At 44.7% G+C, this 21825-nt stretch overlaps 1 protein-coding gene across 5 annotated transcripts in view; it reads left to right on the top strand.

The window, feature by feature from the left end:
- The window catches only part of LOC111844921 (ADAMTS-like protein 3), a 76514-nt gene that overhangs the window by 9125 nt on the left and 45564 nt on the right, over positions 1-21825 (top strand). For all 5 annotated transcript variants that reach the window (XM_072717918.1, XM_072717917.1, XM_072717919.1 and 2 more), the window contains one exon: positions 573-692. In XM_072717918.1, the coding sequence (XP_072574019.1) occupies positions 573-692 (120 nt within the window). The remainder of the gene's footprint in view (positions 1-572; positions 693-21825) is intronic.

The raw sequence follows: 21825 nt of genomic DNA, 5'->3' as shown, positions 1-21825 counted from the left end.
GAGTTCACTTAAGAGGCCTTGTGGGGGTTTTGTACAAGATATTTTGTTTAATTTCTTCCCTGCCCTTACAAGACGCCGTAAAAAACATGGCTTAGTAACTACCTGTTCATGCACCATCGCAAGCCTGACATGTCACAGGATAAAGGAAAATGGCATTATAGAAAATAAAATTCAATTGAGTTGTGCTTGTGTGCTGAGAGTGCCTAACTAACATCTAATAAAATCTATTCATGATGTATCGGATGTAAAAACTGTAGAAGAAAGAGACCCGTAATTCTATAACTAATTTGAACACAGTGGTTAATGTTTGGTGGCTTACAGGTGAAGCGTGAAACTGTAAGAGGTTGTCAGTCTCCTGAAATCGATTTAGCTAGACTACATCTACCACCAGAAGGTAAAGGCCTGTAAATGTACATAATGCCCTTGATTACCCACAAATATTCACAGATGACGTGTCTTTGCTGGCTCACCCCCCCCTTACTACCACGTGTAGACTGTGACTGTCAGAGCATCTCATCCCTGTGACTGGTCCTGTGTGCATTTACGCATTTGCTGTCTTCTTTAATTTACAGATGTGTGCAGGCCAGTTGGAAAATGCCTACTTCCTTCCGGAATTTGCGCTCTCCCCCCAGGGGAGTATCCTGGAAGACACGATCGGCGAGGAGCTCGTGACGTATCGCTATGACGATCAGGTCAGTTTGCCTTCGCAGTCCGCTGGGGCTTTGCCGTCGAGCACCCACTGGGAAATCCTCGTTAACTGAACACACAAGCTCACAGGGAGTATCTGCAGTTGCTTTCAGAACAACTTCTACAGACCCAAAGAAATGTCTGTACTCATTCAACATAAAGAGAAATAGGTTACTTTCTGCACGATTTTGCTTTTTAATCCTGCTAGGTTTGGATGTCAGAAGTGATTTACATGAGTTTACATAGTGATTTGCGCATATATTACTTTGTATTCATAATTTGTCCCAGTGAATATTAGAATGGATTTAAGGGCTTTGTGCTGTTTACTTGACAGAAGCCAAAATCCCCAGAAGGGGTTTAGTGTTTAGTTGGTTCTAGAATGGAGTGGACAGAAAGTGTGTGTGGTGCAGACACAAGCTCTCATGAACACACACTGATTGTGAGGGGTTCTTATGGTTCGTAACAGACATCTCCATCTCCAGTCCTTAGCTGGTTGGAAAAAATGGGAAAAAGTTATAGATATTTAACTTATATTTAGATTTATTTATACTTTTGTCAAAAGTCATGCCACTTTAGTGTGTGTGTGTTCTTTTATGCTGTATAAGTTGTTAAAACAGAAGTGCCTCACCCCCGCAGTGCTGTTCTAAAAGTGCTCATCTTTCCACAACATGCATACGGACACTCACACCGAAGCCAGCGCGATCCTGTGGATTGCAGGAATGGTGAATGACGGCCGAGAGAGGAGAAAAGAACAATTTCCTGTTTTTCGGGCCCTGTGTGTAGACAATGGATTGGACACAGATGTCAGGGCGAGGCGGCGGACGGTTAGCGATGTGGAGGATTGGCCTGGTCTGTGGTGCTCTGTTCTCAGTGGCTCGGCACCGGGATAGTCACGTATCATGTGAATGCTTTCTGCGCTCCCAAGCTACCGCCGTCGTATGGGGTCGGGCTGCACGGTTTGAGGTATCCATCTGGGTCTCTGTTGTGACATAGAAGGATTTTGTTTCTTTTTGGGGGGTTGGAAAGTAGCCAAGTTTAATCCCCTAAGCTCAGTATGTATAATGCGGGTCTCAGAAAGTGCCTTGTAAATGCTTCTAAGCACATAGTACTATATACTGTATATACTATGCTTAGTACTATGTGCTTAGAAGCATTTACAAGGCACTTTCTGAGACCCGCATATACACTCACCTAAAGGATTATTAGGAACACCATACTAATACGGTGTTTGACCCCCTTTCGCCTTCAGAACTGCCTTAATTCTACGTGGCATTGATTCAACAAGGTGCTGAAAGCATTCTTTAGAAATGTTGGCCCATATTGATAGGATAGCATCTTGCAGTTGATGGAGATTTGTGGGATGCACATCCAGGGCACGAAGCTCCCGTTCCACCACATCCCAAAGATGCTCTATTGGGTTGAGATCTGGTGACTGTGGGGGCCATTTTAGTACAGTGAACTCATTGTCATGTTCAAGAAACCAATTTGAAATGATTCGAGCTTTGTGACATGGTGCATTATCCTGCTGGAAGTAGCCATCAGAGGATGGGTACGTGGTGGTCATAAAGGGATGGACATGGTCAGAAACAATGCTCAGGTAGGCCGTGGCATTTAAACGATGCCCAATTGGCACTAAGGGGACTAAAGTGTGCCAAGAAAACATCCCCCACACCATTACACCACCACCACCAGCCTGCACAGTGGTAACAAGGCATGATGGATCCATGCTCTCATTCTGTTTACGCCAAATTCTGACTCATGAATGTCTCAACAGAAATTTGAATGTCTCAACAGAAATCGAGACTCATCAGACCAGGCAACATTTTTCCAGTCTTCAACTGTCCAATTTTGGTGAGCTCGTGCAAATTGTAGCCTCTTTTTCCTATTTGTAGTGGAGATGAGTGGTACCCGGTGGGGTCTTCTGCTGTTGTAGCCCATCCGCCTCAAGGTTGTGCGTGTTGCGGCTTCACAAATGCTTTGCTGCATACCTCGGTTGTAACGAGTGGTTATTTCAGTCAAAGCTGCTCTTCTATCAGCTTGAATCAGTCGGCCCATTCTCCTCTGACCTCTAGCATCAACAAGGCATTTTCGCCCACAGGACTGCCGTATACTGGTTGTTTTTCCCTTTGCACACCATTCTTTGTAAACCCTAGAAATGGTTGTGCGTGAAAATCCCAGTAACTGAGCAGATTGTGAAATACTCAGGCCGGCCCGTCTGGCACCAACAACCATGCCACGCTCAAAATTGCTTAAATCACCTTTCTTTCCCATTCTGACATTCAGTTTGGAGTCTTGACCAGGACCACACCCCTAAATGCATTGAAGCAACTGCCATGTGATTGGTTGATTAGATAATTGCATTAATGAGAAATTGAATAGGTGTTCCTAATAATCCTTTAGGTGAGTGTACATATATATATATATATATATACTGTATATACACACACCATATATTTTATAAAAGTAAAATGTTTAACAGTATAGTTTCTACGACATGTTCGGAATCCATTAGCCGCATCTTAGCACTGATGCTAACACCTCTCGCCACTGTGTGTTTGTAAAGTGACCTTTTAGGGTTCCTGTTCTGGCACGTTCAGGTGTTTTACAAGGACGAAATGGTGCAGGTGGAATTTTGATGATTTAACGACTGTCTTGTGGTCTAGGGCAAAGGGGTGGTTGATGCGGATATTGCCATAGAGTGACCTGTGGTTGAAGCTCTGTGTTGTATTACCAACAGCCTGCTTGATGGAGCAGTTGTTTAACTACCCCGAGTAAAGCCTGAACTTTTTTCTCCTGAAATATTGTGAAGGGGGGGGGGGGGGGGGGAGTCAGGTGATTGTATGCCGAGGTGGGTAATTCAGGTCCAAAAAGTAAAAGTCCAATCCAAGATTTTGTTTCAACCAACCAGTTGAGTATAAAGAGTCACAGTCACAGAGTACTCAACTGGTTGGTTGAAACAAATTCTTGGTCTTTACTCTCTGGAACTGAATTACCCAACTGTGATCATTTGATAATACAGGTCACCTGCTCTCTCTCCAAGGGAGTTTTTCAATACTTGACCATGCCTGTGTTCTTGCAGACCCAACAATCCCATGATTCACTATGTCCTAAGTCCGTTCTTGGGAGACAAGTTAGCAAGACTGCTCTGGTGAAGAACACAAGTAGGTTCTTTGTGTTCTTGGTATTGATAAACAACCCAGGTGTCTGCCACTTGCTGAGTGTGGGGTTAATGAATTTTGATATTTCTTTTGTTTCCATGTTTAGGTTCTGAGAAAGGCACTTATGTTTCCTGTTCTCACTGTGTCTGCACTTGTTTTGGCCCTCTACCTGATTCCCACCACCTCTGCAAAGCGAACCCCTCTCTCCACACAAACGGCCCTTTGCTGCTTTACCCCACGCTGTTCTGTTCACCATCCCGACCCAGCGTGACCTGCCGTTGGCGTCAGTCGTCTTTGTGATGTCTTTTCCTGCGTACTGTTGGTTCCTTGTTTTTAAAATTGAATAATAGGTATCCCGCCCCAAAGCTATATCTACAAGCCAGCAACCGTCATAATTTACAAACTAGCCCTGGATACAGCTCCACATACATGATCTGACAGCCGCATTTGGCGTTGTCTGCGACCAGGTCCCTCCATGAGACTGTGTCCCGTCAGAAGCAGCTCGAGAGCGAGTCCAGAGATGGGTCACATTCCTGGGGCTTAAACCAGGGAGTTCAGACCGAGATGCGATCGGGGAATATGTGAAATTACTGTTGAAAAATGCAAGATCCAGAAATGAAGAAAAATGATTTATTTTCCCTGTGTAGTAAGACCGGCCAACTTATTTATTTTCCCTGTGCTTTCTTTTTTTTTGCGAGAATTAAGTTATTTGTACAGGGAATACAGTAATGATAATATTTTACCTGTTCGGTACATGCCTGTCACATCATGGCTAGCAATTCAGTTCCTCAAAGGCAAGCGGGTAATCTCTTTACCCCTGAGACAGGGTGTGTCTGTGTGTGTGTTCAGTGTGACAGAAAATATTTAAAGAAATCCATAGTGCGCTGTAGTGATTCAAGTTATGAAATTCATGGGCACAACAGCAGGGCCCGACTTGAGACCCAGAATCCTTCTATTAACATCACCTTGACCTCAAGCTACCCCTTGCCTGTTATATTCATTTCAAATCTTTATTGTCATGGGAACGTGGTGCTTCCTGCCAAAAAACACAAAACAATAATAACAGCAATAAATAACAAATAGGGTCACGGGGGAGACCAGGGCCTGTCCCAAGCAGCACAGGGCAGGGGAACATTCCGGATAGGGTGCCAGGTCATCACCAAACCGTATGTCTCCGGTTTGGAGGAGGAATCTGGAGACACCGTGGAAAACCTGAGCAGAAAAGGGGAGAACATGCAAACTCCATGTGCACAGGATGGGGGCTGCAGCGCCTCTGCACTGCACATAAATAATTGCATCACTCCTGTAGGCCAGACTCCACACAGAGACATGCAGACCAAGAGTGAGAACTGTTGGATTTCTTTGCGGTGGGTCACGGTTGTCTCTGTGATAATCATTTTATTTGATAATGCTCACAAAACGTGCTAATGTGTTTAAATCCTCAGAATAATTCTAGCAGCTGTGCACTACTGGCTCAGGGATGCAAGTCATGCATTAAGAGCAAGGCGGTTTCAGAACCCCGTGGCACACCAGCCTCCAAGAAAGGATGGGCCTAGCTGTCCGGAGCACTGGGGGGCGCCCTGGGGGGGCCTGGAGTCACGCCACGGGGGTAGATTAGCACGAGCTCCTTCTCCTTGGCACACTGCAGCTGAGGTCTGTGTGACTCATTAATAGGTGACTGCAGGTATTTTCTGTCCATCAGCCTCCTGAAGGCAACTTCTCAATTATGTTTGAAGGCGGTGCTGGGAGTTTTTAGCTTGGATCATTTCAGGTCTTGCGGTAAGTGGTTTTCTGGCTGGGAGCTTGGGGGCTTTTTTTCCCAAGTGTTCCATCTCTGGTTCTGCCTGGGAGTCAGCAGGGCCTGGTCCTGTTATTAGGGCACTGCAATTGCTGCCTTTGCCAGAATGCCCCGTAAACCAGTTTGGCGCGAGAGCCGGCCCACGCCTTCTGGAGCGAGAGGACGGTCACAGAAGCAGAGGCATGGAATCCTGTAGCTTTGGGGCTTCGGAAAGGTGGGGTCACTTCCGAGGGCGATGATCAGCGGCCACGTGCAACTCTTCGTCTTAATCCAGATGACTATGTTGTCCCCTCTCTGGCCCCACAGCTGCCCTTCTCTGGGGATCTAGGCTGGGGAGAAGCTGGGAAGTCCTCCTGGAATGCGAAACAGGTCACTAAGGGATCCAGCCCATCTGTTACTACGGAAACTATGTGTGCGGCAGCCTCCTTCCTTTTCAGGCATGTCCGCTGTAGACGTCCTGCTGAGAAGGACAGACGCCAGGGGCCTCCTGCGTGATGACAGGCTTCTGTCAGGCGTGTGAGGAACATGCACACCGTCAGGCCTAAGCTCCATCAGGGTGGCAAAGGGTGAGGCTCTTTGAAGGGGCTGTAGTATGACACTTGCTGAAAGATGCTTCAGTGGTAGATTAAACACCTTCATGGCTCCCCCTGGAGATTGATGTTGTTGGTTGTGAGTTAATGAAGCTCGTATTTTTATAATTCTGTTCTGGTTGCTGCTCATCCCCATAATTGGTCAGGGAGGAGGACTGTGAGATGTTGATGTTTCTTGTGATGTCTCCTTGGTGCTCCTCTGAGGCTGATGTTGGCTTTGGTCCTCAGATTGGGTGTGAGGTTTAGGCTGGGTTTAGAGCTCTCCATTATGAACGGGAACATCAGACAGTCTACAAGGGTGAAGTTGAGTAGGTGCCAAGGCTTTGATGTCATCCAATCAGCGAAATGGATATCCCGTAATTGAGCTGACATTCTTGGCCGTGACGCACGTGACCATGTCCTGACATGTCAGTTTTTAAATCGCTCTTTTCCTTGCTGAACACTTGATTGACTCCCCCCTATTCAGGCACTGTTTTTTCTTTAGAGTTTTGGTTCTCTGTTGAGGCACTGCCTATGACTGTGGCTTCATGCAGAGCTCCTATTTGACATTTGTCAAGGCCAGTGTTTCCCAACCCAGTTCTTGGGGACCTACATTTTTCTCTTCCAGCTTCCTGCCAAACGGTCCAGGTTTTTGCTCCCACCCTGCCCCCTGCCAGACAGTCCCAGACAGTCCTAGTCCTGAATAGTCCAGTAGGAAGCTGGGAGGGAGCAAAAACATGGACTGTCTGTGGGTCCCAGAGGACCGGGTTGGGAAACACTGGTCAAGGCTGTTTAGCCAATAACTTATTTGGTCTCCATGGGGCAGAACCCTACTTTACCTCCTTTCTGATATCTCACATTAAACTAAGATAGTTGTTCTGGGGACATGAGTTGTCAAGTGATGTATGAATCATCTGTGTAAGGGGTGACAGGCTGCAGTTCTAATGAGAAGGGTCTTGGAAGCTTAAGGGTGGGGTGAGGCGGGTGCAGGGCTCTCTGGTATGTCCAAGTAAAGCTTGGTTCCTTGTTTATCCTTTTCTCAAGAAGTAAAACAATCTCGCTTTTAGTTACAGCATGTTAAGAATTCATATTTTGTTTTGCCGGCCTTCAGTCAACCTGATAATCCCATAGTACAACCTTGCATCGACTTGCGTTTGGGACCAGGACTACTGGGTACAAGTCAGTTTGGGCGTATCTTGATATTGTAGCTGTCCATTACTTACTGTATACGTTACTGTGGCTATTAAGTTCCTTTTCTGCTGAAACTGCTCTCGCCATCCATCTTCTGTCTTCTTGCATTTTTTTTTTGTTGAGAACATCTGTGTGCGACGTTCCTTTTAGAAGTGAGGGGTATTAAGTACTCCTGCCATCATGCATGCACTGTTCCGCCATGGTTGTGGCGTCAAATCTGTTCTACCCGGTTCAGGGGCACCGGTTTGCTCAAACAGAGCGTAACATTGGGCTGATCCTCTGGAATGTACGATGAGAAATGGCCAGGGATCGGCCCGCTCTGTGGTCAACGCCTGCCGTTAACAGCTGCAGAGACACTCTCACTGATCTGTTGTGGCCTTCGGAAGGGACCAGCCTCAGCCTCCTGAGGTCCCAGGTGCCCACAGGTCATGTGACTGTAGCATGTGATGGGGGTGTGTTACAGGTGACACCACCAATACACATTCACTCTTGTTACCTACCAGTCCTGCTGCATCACCAGTGCTTCATAAAGAATATTCAATGATCATTAAAAGTACAGGCTTAAATATTGAGCTCATTCTATGCTTTCCTTCAGTCCAGTCCAAGCCAGCAGGATAAAGTATTGTAAGTTGTCAGAAATATTCATCCATTCTCCAACAGTTAATTCAGAACAAGGAGCGGAGCTGGAGAGTGTCCCAGGCAGCCTGGGGTACAGGGACACCCCATGAGCTCACTGAGCAACACAATCAGACTCGAAAGGCACGTTAGGGGTGCCAGTGAGCTTGGCTGCATGTCTCTGGGCTGTGGCAGGGGACCCACACAACATAAACAAACTCCATACAACATGGGGAGGACATGCAAACTCCACACAACATGGGGAGGACATGCAAACTCCACACAACATGGGGAGGACATGCAAACTCCACACAACATGGGGAGGACATGCAAACTCCACACAACATGGGGAGGACATGCAAGCTCCACACAACATGGGGAGGACATGCAAACTCCACACAACATGGGGAAGACATGCAAACTCCACACAACATGGGGAGGACATGCAAACTCCACACAACATGGGGAGGACATGCAAGCTCCACACAACATGGGGAGGACATGCAAATTCCACACAACATGGGGAGGACATGCAAACTCCATACAACATGGAGAGGACATGCAAACTCCATACAACATGGGGAGGACATGCAAACTCCACACAACATGGGAAGGACATGCAAACTCCATAGAACATGGGGAGGACATGCAAACTCCACACAACATGGGGCGGACATGCAAACTCCACACAACACCAGGAGACATGTCCTAAGAAGAGTGGGAAGAATAATTTTTATGCAAAAAAAACATTTGACATCATCAGGTGGTGTTTTGGGTTTTGATTTGTATTTGGAGTTTTTTGAGATTTAAATATCCATTGATTTTTCTAGCCATGTAATTGAGAGTGACAGTGGTTACTTGATATTATTTCCGGTGGGACTGTGGTTGTAATCATTCATGTTCAGTTTACCAATGTATTTAACTACTTTAAGCATGTACATCTCATATCTTTCCCTGCCTGATGTGTCCCTGGGGAGGTCACTGTAACGTAAAAAACACTTCTGCTGATGGCACAAGTCTCCCCTGCTCTCTTCAGATTCAGAGTTTTACAGAAGAACCGTCATTGCTGCCAAACAGCCGATCTACGGGCCAAGACACAAAAAGCAAAAAAATGGAATTTTTATTACTTATGAAAACAAAATAAAGTTCTGTTTGTTGCACATTCTCTTCATAATCATTGCGACAAATAATGCAAAGCCCCCTTAAATGTCAGTGCCGCTTGTTGCTTGTGCTAGCGGCGCACCCGGCCAGATACAAAATGATTAGCTGGGACATCTGTTTTTAACACGTTCCCCCTCGTGTTTATTTGGATGCCTGCCCTGTATTGAGCTGTAAAGTGACTGGGAGAGGGTCTCGCCCCGGGCTGCTGCCGCGCTCGTGGTGTGGAGAATGAGGAATGCGGCATGTGTTCGAATAAACTCCGAGATGAAGTTTCACAGCCCTGACGCACACTCGCATATGCTGTGTGTGTGTGTGTGGTACATCTCTGGTGTATTAAACCACTACTTGTCACATAAGCACTCGCACACGTACGCACGCCCCTCAGGTCTGGTTCCTGCTGATTGGTCACACAAGCTTGGTGCTGCCCGCTGTTCCCGATCCTCTGTTCGCAGTAGCTCGCACCACAGACGTGTGCCGATAAGCTTTTTAACCTGTCTGCTGAGCCCGGGAACCTGCTGAGCAGAGCGGAGGGTGGCAAGGCTCTCACAGTGCCGTTCTTGTCACCACGGTCACACACTCAGTACCATGAGTTTAATCACATTACCTAGTTACCATTTTCTCATGACTCCCTGGTAAATGCACAAATAATTGCTCAGTAATAGTACGCATTTTAATTCTAGTTAAAGTATGTCCATAAGTTGCAGAATCTATTAAAAATCTGCCTAAGAAGAAGATTCTTGCCTAAGAAGTTTGTCATTCATGATTTGTCAGTTTCATTCTTGAAAAGAATAATTGTCCATTTTTATTAGTGTTATGTACTGTGCTACATAAAGAATACCGATAATTCTTTCTATATTCTATATAGAATTCTATATTTTTCATGCGGGCCTAAGTGTTCTTTTTTCTGGGGAACAGCATTTGAAACCATTCTCTCTGAAAAGCAGAGCAGGTGGTAGCAACCCCGACGGCTAGGCACCAAAGGGCGCAGGGAATCCACCAGCTTAACGAGCGCAGAGAAGAAGGCGCGGTCTAATGAGTTCCTGACAGCACTGAGCGGGATCATAAAATCCCCCTTTAATTCGTTCCCCTCAGTAAGACGGCGCAGTAAATAGCCAGTGTGCCAGAGAGCCAAATTCTGGCCGACAGAAGCTTTAATCTACCGGGGATGCGAAAAGGCACAAAATGGGGGTGTCCGCTCTGGATCTGCCAAGGAGTTTTAAGGGAACGCTTTCAGGTTTAATTATCCATAAAGTATTCTGAGCAGTAGCATAATGTACCGATTGTTTCCTATGCTCCTAGAGGAAGAGGGCGGGGGTAAGGAGCTGATCGCAGCTCGCCTCTTAAACTCCGCCCACACGCGAGGGGCGGGACCTCAGATACTGGCCAGCAAATCACGGTGTCCTTGGCTTGTGCATCTTCTGCAGATTTGTGGGGTCACTAAGTCCTGGGCTTGGCCATGGTGTCGATGACATGCATGCAGCCCCACCCTGTTTCAAACCTTTTGAGTTGATTTTTTTTTTCTGGCACAAATGAAGAAATTTGTCCTCAAATTTTTCAGTTATTTGCAGTTTATTTTAATTTGATTTTTACAAACTGCATAAACCGAGTGACACGATCCTTTCGTTACTTTTGCATAAAGTTAAGCCAGCAGTATTTTAGTAAATACAAAAGGTGAAATAAGGTGTCTGAAGCAGAGGCCCCAGTTCGGCTGGTCTGTAGTGCCAATGATGTCCCTGTCGACATGAATCCTAAATACCCCCCCGCTACTGACCCTGAAATCTAACTTCAGCACTTTGGCTTCGCTAATAAAATGCAATAAAATGCAAAATCACTGTGCACCCCCACCAGGTCCCAGCCTCAGTCGCTGCTCAGTGTGATTTTGGCCCCCTGTGGTATTTCATAGCCACACTGCCCCAGTCCCTCAGGTCCAGCTCATGCCACCAGTTGCTACCTTTATTATCCAGACGTAAATGGGTCACTATCGCACTGTATCAACGAGACCCAAGCCCAGAATTTTCCACCGCATTACCCCATCCTGGGAAGAGGCACCGGGCATGTCGGTTAGGTGACTGGAAACTGTGGTGTCTCTGCTGGTCCCAGTCTGACCCCTTCTTTCCCTCCATTTACTCCATTGACAAAATGACACAAAAGCACCGGTGTATAACATGGTAATGGTTTGTAAAATCCCATAAAAAGGCTCTTTGATTCTTATTCAATGCTAAATTAAGCGCCTGAATTGTATCACAGAGGCCTTGATTTGAATTTGGCAAGCGCTCTTAAAAATAAAAGCTAAATTAGGTCTCTAGAGAGGCTAAGAAAATGCTGGACTGATGAATAGAGTAGATAGCTTGAAACACCTTTGGATGGAGCCTTTTAAAGTTTCAAGTGCTTGGGCTTCAGTACTGAGAAAAGCAGCAATTAGTAGCAGTTAAAGGATCCCCCTGCCCCGACCGCAGCTTTGCATTTTACGTCATGCGTTTGCGTGCGAAGGTCCGACTCTGCGTCAGATTGTGTTTTGCTGTGCTGAGGACCGCAGTGGCCCAGGCGGTCGAGACACACACATGCGTTCCAGCAGAATCTCCATGTGTGGGTCAGGGCCGCCTCACAGGCTGCAGGGGACGTCCGATCGCTCACTCGGCTTCCCTCTCTATGCAGGAATATAACTCTGGTAACTTTTAGCGTTAATTAAAGAAGTATATTACTGAGTGATCAGTGTTTAGCAAAGGGTGCTCGTGTTCCTTTGATACTTGTTTTGGGCACCCTAATCGTCTGGCAGTGCTGTTCAGCCTCGTTTACGATGTGATCCCTACATTTTAGATGACGCTCACCTGGAAGGCTTCCTTCCATCTCCGAGCAGAGGAGAACGGGGTGAACAGTGACTTTTACATCCACATGTCTGAATTGTGAGGTTGCTGGGTTTGGGTCCAACAGAGGGCTGATGGAAACGTCCAAAATCTACACCATACCATGGATGGTTATCTTCCAAGTTTCCTCTAGCTTGGGGTTCAGGTCTGAGGTTTCTGGTCCTCTGCTTAAAAGATTCTCACACCCAACTGGGCCAGTCATTACACTTCCACACCCTTTTTCACAATTAAATCACCACTGTTTGTAAATTTCAGTATGGAGCTTTCATGCTCAGAGATGCCCTGGGCCCAGTCTGCCGGTGGAGATGTTCACTATACATGGTGATCTGCACTTTCCCGGTGGAGATGTTCACTATAAATGGTGATCTGCACTTTCCCGGTGGAGATGTTCACTATAAATGGTAATCTGGACTTTCCCGGTGGAGATGTTCACTATACATGGTCATCTGGTCTTTCCCAGTGAAGATGTTCACTATACATGGTGATCTGCACTTTCCCGGTGGAGATGTTCACTATACATGGTGATCTGCACTTTCCCGGTGGTGATTTGCAGCCACATCACACAAAATTGGGCAGGGGGCCTGTTGCCACCATGGGGTCGTCTTCCGACTCTTCGTGTGTTTAGGAAATCTGATAAATCTGATTTCCTGACACACAAAAGCTGTTTAGGGGAATGGTTACCTGAGTAACGGCCCTCAGAGGCGAAGGTCAGCAGTTATTGATGGTCTTGTTTGGGAAAGCTGTGCGGTTTGAACGGGATTCTGGGAACACTTTGGCAGATGGTTCATTCTGGATCCAGCAGTCTTCTCCAGCTGACCTGCTCACCTTCTGTGTGTGTGTTCAGCATGATGTTCTCTCAAAATCAAAGTATGGAAATATCAGTTTATTTAGACCTAACATTTCCGGGACTAATCCTGTATCTCTTAATGTGTTTTACACTAGGGTATCCTTATAATTTGGTGTTGCCAGTTTTATTAAAGATTAACACAATATTTACTCAGTATCAGTTGAACAATATCAGCTAAGAGTACTCGTGCCAGGTGACCTGATGGGGGCAGTAGGTACTTCTAACAATAGCTTTGATGTCACCAAACTTTAACGTTACCAGGATTCAGTCACTGGGAGCTTTGACCGGGAACCATGTCCTCAGAGATATGTTGTTTAATTATTTATATATATATTTTTTTTACTAATGGAGAACTACTTACAGTCACGGTGCTGTTTCTTCAACCTTGAAAAAAGAATAGCATCCTTGGCTTGGAAAGACCGGCTTGAGCTTCTGGGGTCAAACCCGTCCCCACGCCGAAGCTATCTTACCAGCAGACAAACGAGCTGCGATTTCTGGCCCTCTGCCCAGATTCTTATCTACGACGCCGCTTATCTCGGTTTCGTGGTATCCGTCCCACTTTGGGGACGCTCTGGTGTTCGTGACGACCCCGCGCGGCTCGGCACGTCTCACTCACGGGGTGAGAGCAGCGTGCGGTGATGGTAGCGGCCGTCCGGGGAAGCTCTGCGGAGTGACTTGCTGCTGCTGGTTTGCGCTCCTGCATTTCCCCCCGTGTGTCTTGCTAAGGCATGCAGCCCCAAGCGTGTGGCCGCTCTGCACGTGTGGAGGTCACGCCTTCGAAGTATTTATCACTGTCCATGTAAAGGCAGACGGTTATGTGGCAATAAGAGAATGATTTTCAGTCAAAATGAGTCATTCACTTTGGGTAAATAACTTTGGAACTTGAATTTTCTGCTGTGGCTCGTCACAACACAGGGTTTCCATGGGTATTTAAAAGGTCTTAAGAAATCAAAAATCTGAATTTAAGGCCTTAAAAATGTTTTAAAATGTCTTAAATATGATTTTGACAGGTCTTAAAAATTTGATTGGATCATGAAGTCTACGTTACTTTTATAAAGTTGCATAAATGTCTGTCCCGCTGTTGAATGTGCGCTTGGGAAAAATTTGTTTTCATCACGCTGTAACAAAACTACAAAATGAAACTGACATGGACCCAATGACCACTAATTGCCAACCGCAAACTGTGTAGCCTGGTCAGAGCCTTTTGGACGACACTCCACTAGTGTGTCACGGTGCGCGGTGTGGGCTGACGTGGCGTCTCCTCTCATCAGTGAAAAAATAAATAAACAACTGAATGTTGGTGTTGAATGCGATTAATTTATTTTGCAAGTAATTCTGGGAATTTCCTCCATATCGTTATGGTCTTACAAAGTCTTAAATTTAGCTTGTTGAAAAGTGTGGAGGAGCTCATAGAAGGACAATGACCAGAGCCATCAACTGTAGAACACCCTCCAGCAGAGCTGCCCCCTGAGCGGCCGGCGCCTGTCTGAGCGCTTATATAACCAGCAGGATGGGATGGGAACTTCTGCATCCTACCAATTTCCCGTAGCTATAAATCGGAGAGCTTTCCTGGACGGTGCTATTTCCATAAACCTGGATTTGTTTTATTGCTAATCTGATGAGGACCGATTACCAGTAAGGTTATTTAAATCAAGTGGTTAGTATTTATCTAATGCTCATCGTCAAAAAAAATAGTTATTAAAAGGAAATTGTATATATGGCCGTCTTTCAGCACCCAATAGATACACATGCTGTCATAGAAATATTTTATGAAATTTCTCCACTTTTCCTCTTTTATTACCCGAAACAGCAAATTCAGTGTAACGGCAGGACAGTATATCATTTAAATAAATCGGCACAGGTTATAAGAGTAGCTAGAAACAGAGACCATAGCCATCGATGGTGCTTTAACTCTGGATGCGATATGAAATGTGATACAGGTATAAAGACGTCATATTTTTGAAGGAATTCCTATCTGCCCACAAATCTGCAAAAAGGGATCGATTTGAGCCTTGAAAGTGTCGGATCCCGTTTGATTTTCCAGTAGTGCAAAGTTTTTGTTTAGTCAGCGGTCCTGAAATGTTTATTGTAAATAATCATCCTGCCCAAATGTTTCTTACGCTGAATGGAATACTGCAGCATAATTTGAGTTTCATAACAGCTTTTAACCCCGATGTTATAAACTCCCCTGGAAGTTTTCTCTTCTGTAATTAGTTTTGATAAAGTTTCCTTTACTGCTTTTATTTGTCTCCAAATGCAGTATGAAAAGAAGCTGGACTGCATTACTTCATTACTTTTTCATTCTTTGCAGTTATATAAGGGGCTACTAATGTAATATTATGGTCTGTCTCATGGACATTATTAGAGTGTTTTCAGTCCAGCTCTCGACTTCAAAGCTGCAAGCTTTCTCTGGTCTGGATAATTGCAGTTAATTTTGTAATATTAGCCTTTAGTCTGACGACCTAGTAATGGCACCAAATCGGCCAAGATCAAATATGCAGCAAAACCAGTGGTAAAGAGTGCATAGTGAAGAGTGCATAGTGAAGAGTGCATAGTGAAGAGTCCATAGTGAAGCTATAAACAACCTTCTCCTGGGAAATGCTACCTTAAAATATAATAACTATATTTTTGTAGTGTTGCTAGTTCAATTAATGTTTTGGTTACTATTAACATGAATATGTGACTTTTGCTGAACAGAGTTACATTGACTATACCCATGGTTGCCAAATTTGGTCAGCTGGCTGGAGTGAAATTTTCAATTTGAGACAAGTCTGCACACACATGTACATGTATGTAAGAGTTTTATTACCTTGTAAACAGTCTGTAGCGTTTCCAAGATACCCCAATGCTTTTGATGTAGCTAATTTTAGGTTTATAATGGAATAATATAGATTTGCCGTAAGATTTCTTGCATGAGCGTGAGAGTCTGAAAGCATGAGTGTCATGCCAGATGTGTGAGAGTTGGCAACTCTGGTAGACCTTTGGGGGGGGGGGGGGGTTCCACAAAGCAGGGGGGTTTTCCACAAAGCAGGATTTGTCAGTTAGCTGGGTTAACTTAAGCCATGATTGTCCAATAAGAGTTTTGGCAAGGAGCATTCCTATTGGACAATCATGACTACTAGCTTAAGTTAACCAAGCTGGAACACCCTGTAGATCAGTGTTGTGTGGATGGAGCTCTGGAGTTCCTGCCTATTGTGGCCCCTCCCCCATCCCTGTTTAATATGTCCACACACCACCCTGATGAATGGGTGTTAAGCTGTACAATGACGCAGCTGAAACTTGATCAAAGTGTTTCACATAGACAGCCCGCTGTCTCTGGGAATCGTATTTCTGTGTTTTCAGTGATTAGTTTCAGTTAAACTTCATTCAGCATGGGTTTTGGGAACAGGTGAAAATATAAAAAAATAGGTTCTAAGCTTTTACTGATGCTTTTTGGACTAGTGTACACCATTTCTAAAATAAAATAATTTTATGACTACATGGCAAATTCATCATCTAGAGATGTGGACCTGTGTCTTGCCAAAACACACCACGGCAATTTTCCCTGCTGCAGATTTTATTATATGACTTTATTAATCATCATATTTATTATCACGAAATGTGCAAGTTGCATTTTTTATACGACATCTTATAGGACTAGTGTTATAGTCAGTGGGATCTTTATTTCGGGTCACCAGAATTGTCCCAGTCCATTTATTTAACAGTGTCCAATCTGGATATCCTCAGTGGTTGCCGTAGCGACTGGCAAAGGCCTTAAGGTTTACATGAAGGGGCTCCTGTACTGTAATTCAGTGTCTGAAGCTGTATGGGAGAATGGCCTGTTAACCTGTCATATTTAACACCAGCGTCATCATTAAAACCACTTAGCCCATTTCTTGTGAAATTCATGGTATCCACTAATTTCCCTAAACGTGAAACCCATGCCCCATGGATTAACCTAAATCTGCTTTTTCCTTGGGGGAGGGGGGAGGCAGCAAGTTTGGTACCTGTTTAAAAGAATGATGAATGTTCAGGCTCAGGCTAATTGGTTTTTGAAAACTACAACATACATCTATGTATCTGGTCATGCGCCCCCTACAGGTAGAGGTGAACCCTCCCTCTCCTGTACTTTGGGTCTTGAGCCGACTCTCGACCCAGCAGTACAGTCTGTGTGCTTACGGAGCTGTATGATCACCGTTGTGTTTGCATTCAAACTTCATTTTCCTGTTTTTATTGGAACCTACAATCTGCCTCTTTTTACTTAAACAGGAATAAGTTATGGTTCAATCAAAATGGACGTTAGCTTACATTTTTGCCAAAAAATACTTTTTTATGTTTGGGTTACTATAATATTGCACAAATAAAAAACACAAACAATGTTTTGCGTCAACTTTTCCATGAAAAACATTAATCAAGAAATTATTTTTATGCCAGTTGCTCATCATAATGTGGACGAGGAGCTGGTTTAGACCTCAGTATTAAATGTGGGAATGATTCTGGTCTCGTTTGATTTGCTAACAGAAATTTGTAGCCAGTGTCAGCCATCTGGCACTGACTAAGAAACCTAAGTCTTCTGAGCTTATCGCTTTGTGGGACTTGTGAGTTCACAGAGTACATGAGCGCGTTAAATCTCTGTGTGGGTGTAATAGCCAGCGGATGTTATTTGTTAAGAAACAAGCAGAGAAGCTGATGAATCTGCATGTTTTTCGTAAAAATAATGGTGCAGCCCAACTGCTGCAGAAAAAAAGGCAGCTATTTCGACTCCTTCCTTGGCTTGCTCTCGCATTTCAGCCACAGGACGTGTGAGGATGTATCATGTCCTGTGAGCATGTGTGAAGATGTGCAATGTCCTGTGAGCACGTGTGAAGACGTGTCATGTCCTGTGAGGACATGTTGTGTCCTGTGAAGACATGTGAGGATGTGGTGTATCCCATGAGAACGTGACCTGTCCCATGAAGACCTGAGGACATGACGTATCCCATTCAAATCGTGGCTCCTACCTTTCTGCTCCTGCCCGTCTGAGGCCTGTCAGGGAGCCGTGTGCTCCTCGCCCCGCTGGCTAGGCTGCCCCCATTTCCCCCTTTTTTCTAGGGGGGTACATTACTCCCTGGAGCCCTCCTGGGTTATTTCCCACTGTTTTGATCACCACAGTAGGACCATTATTCATCGGGCCAGTGACTTCGTGGAAATTCTAGACCTTTTCAGTGTTTCGAGTGGCTCATTTCATTTTTAATATTCTGTCATTGCCAGAGTGCCCCCCCCAAAACCCAAACCCCCCCCCACCCCAATCGCCCACTCAGTTTGCTGAAATGTCAAATGAGAGGAAACACGGTGTACTTTAGCAGCTCTTTATTAATTTTCAGGAATTTTTCATTCTCTCCTCATTTGAAAGACCTTATGTTTGCCAACACCCTTAAATATGCCCAGAACCCCCCCAAACCCCCCTCCCCAACCCTGTGGCGATCTTGGTTGAGGAGTCAGGTTAAGTAGTGTTTGGTATTTTTAAAGTTTTTAAGGAAATGTTGGCGATGGCAGAAATATACCAGAGAGATCTGTACACCCTCACATGGGTGACCCCATTGGCACCATGAGTTACATTTACCTGCCCCGAACCTTTTCCGTTGGGCGTGTCACATCTCCATGGCTCTCCCTGGATTTGTTGATATCCATTCCCCTGGTAGTGGCCTCCTTCATGTCAGCTGTCACAGCACCGATGCGAGACTGACTGGAGGCCCGTCTGGCTGGCTGATAAAACACCACGACGCTGACCATGTGTATCGAGCCTGATTCAGCTTCACAAAACCCAGTCAGCCTGGATGTGACTCAGGATCGCATGGCCAACAGCTAAATAAAATCACGTTTTTCTGTTTAAGTATATTATAAGCTATTCCCAAGTAATGAAAAAGGAAAAAAAACATGTAATTTGCCATTACTGATAACATAATTCATCTTCCTTTTCAAAATTGGTAATTGGGAGATGCTCCAAGAAAAGTGTGTCTGAAAAAATAATGCATCAGAAAATCAGTTGTAAATAATGTAAAAATGTCTCTTTATGGCTGATACTACTCAGCCAGTCATAGGGTGTGGCTTAACTGTGATGACTGAGTCTGGCTTTTTTTTAAACAAATTGCCATATATTTAATTCAGCCACATTCATAATCCATGTGCTAACTCGTGTAATCAAGTAAGACTGCGTGACTGTTCTTTGTGTCCAGCTGTTATGTCCCATGAGGGCTGGTCTCGGGTAGGTGGGGAGCAAGGCCTTCACTATGGTCCCGCGGTCTTTCTGCCTTGCCGTTGAAGAAGAGACCAACTAGACAACGAATCACTTGCAGATGTGAATTAGTGGGAAAATGGATTTGATTGGTCTGCTTTTATTTCTTGCCTCATCTTGCAGTTTCGTTCTGAGCACGCTGTCCTGCTTTAGTGTCAGCGCTGGGTAGCATTTTGATGCCACGACAGGAAAGGAAAGAAGAAAATGAGCAGTTTAAGCTGAACGTGCACTGAGAAATATGGCTGCCGCTTTGTCTCGTATTTAAAGTCAGCGTGCGTAACAAATGCAGCACTTAGAGAAAGGTTAAGAGTATTAAGTCACATAAGAGTTTGGTCGCTATCTTTTAGTCTCAAAACAAAAGCATTATTTTTAGCTCTGTGGGGATTTGTGCTGTTACTGTGAACTCTTGATTGCTCAATCTTAGATGGTTAGGTCATTTTGTGGGTAAAGTATGCAGCATTAACGTGAAATTAAGTGGAGGTGGGTGTCCTGTATGTCCAGTTATTAAAGAATATTAACTCTTCATATATACAAAATGTAACGTGGTAGTATTTCACACAAGCAGTGTTGATTAGACTCACATGTAAAGAATGACTGTGAATGTATTTAGCATTAAATCCTCTTCTTGAGTTGCTGTAAGCTAATCCGTTGACCAAATGGCACATTGCAGAAATCCTGTAAGCTGATACTTATTCTGTGATGGTGATACAATAGGCTGGGATGTTTAAAATGGGCTGTAGGGAGTCTGAGGGGAACCACAGTCTGATTTAAGATGATTTAGATTTAATTGACCGCTTGGCTGTGGTTAGTGATAATTGGTTGTTCTCAGGGTGGTTTGAACATGTTCCAAACCTGTGGGTGCTCATGAAGGATTCCAGTGCCCCCCCCCCTCCCTTTCCAGAAAAAACACACGAGTGTGTGATGATTGTTCTGGAAGCAGGGCTTTAGATAAGGGGTGTACCGATCTGTCCGGACGCCGGCGTTTCGGTACTCTACGGGCATTTTCTTACAGCGACGATTTAATAAGCCGATTAGTAATATGCCTGAAAAAGTACCGTCACAGCACCAACATCTTTTTACTTTGTTTCTCCTCTTTTAAAAGCAGTCGTGGCTGTTGAGCTGTCCCTTCCTTCACCGCCACTTCAGTGCTTCCATTATTAACCAGAACAGTATCGTCTGGCTAACTGAATTTAATTAACATAAGGAAATTTATTCAGACTATTGACTTTTTGATGTCACCATGCAGCTACAGCAATATTTTAGGTGCACTACAGGCTACTGACAAAACAGTTTTTTTCCCCCTCACAAAAAGACGTAAATGGCCGGGCAGGTGATTTTTATTTTCTTTGAGCAGGCTTGTATCAAACGAGGACTTGCCAGAGAACGCAGGCTAACCGTACCGATGGTGGGCTTTACCGTTAAGTACCCAGCTGCTGACCGTTTACCTCCTTTAGTGCTTTAAAGGACGCAACATTAAAACCATCTATAACAAGAAGGACAAGCAAGGTTTCCAAAGGTAAAATGCTGTTCGTCACTTAAGTTCACACTTACTTTTTTTTTTTTTCATCGCACAAATCCGTGAAGCTCCGCCCAGCTCGCAGTGCACCTTTGCAAGTGGACAGCATCCATGTTTCTATGCACTTAGCTCCATTTGGTAAATGTTATGTAGTTTGGTCTCTATGTTTATAGATGATCCTGCTTTGCTTGGCCGGAGCCGCCCGAGTCCTCCGGAGCGTCTCATCGATCACCCCACCGCCTTCAGGAATTATTCTCTTTATGCCGAGGTTGAGCGGTAATATAGAGCGGGCGTCTGTCCTATTTATCAGCGCGAGCTTACAGATCCTCCTCTACATGTAGAACGACCACTGATAAATTAGCGCCCTATAAATAAGGCTGCAGAACAGCGCTGAGCTCAGCTGGCTTAATGTTGCGCTTGTGCGCGTGTTTGGATCTGGAGGGTTTGTGAATTCTTGTACTTACACCGTTTGGGGAGGGGGGGTAGTTGCAGGAACAGTGAGATGTGTGCACTTTTTGTTGCACGCTGTACAGGTCTTGTTTAAAATGACAGCTTAGATTAGTACCTGATAGGTATGTGATTTGTCATTTTTAGCGTGTCGTCAACTGTTTGTATTAACAGAAACATGTTCATGTTATGGGTTTATGGGGTCAGGAGGCATATATCGATTTTTGTTTGCTTCTCATATCTGCTTATGAGCAGCTGCAGTGTAACAGATGCCAGTATTAATATATGCAAATGAGCACACACTGTTCCTCTCAGAATTGCATGGGCAACAACAAAGCATCACATTTATCTGGCATGAAAGACAAAACCTTCTTGCGCCCTTTTGATTATGGAATCCACTGTTATGAGTGAGTCTTTGTTTGTGAGGCCGCTTTGGTAAACAGCCCGTGTGGAACACAGGCGTTAAAGACGGGAGACTTGAATGTTCGAGGAAACATCCTTCTTACTTAATGACAGAATCATTCTTACCATAAAGCACACAGGACTAACCAGTCTATGATTTCACTAAAATGAATTTACAGGTGATATTTCTGACTCTTAACCTTTTATCTTATGAGTCTAAAATGACTTTTGTCAATAAGTTAAAAAGGCAAAAAGATTATAATTAGCATATACTAAAAAGTATATTTTTCTCACAGTTCTGCTTATCATAAGTGCTG

The sequence above is a fragment of the Paramormyrops kingsleyae genome, chromosome 11, assembly GCF_048594095.1.
Source record: "Paramormyrops kingsleyae isolate MSU_618 chromosome 11, PKINGS_0.4, whole genome shotgun sequence".
Lineage (NCBI taxonomy): Eukaryota > Metazoa > Chordata > Actinopteri > Osteoglossiformes > Mormyridae > Paramormyrops > Paramormyrops kingsleyae.
The sequence above is the reverse complement of the archived record's forward strand: the minus strand, read 5'-3'. Positions and strand labels throughout refer to the sequence as shown.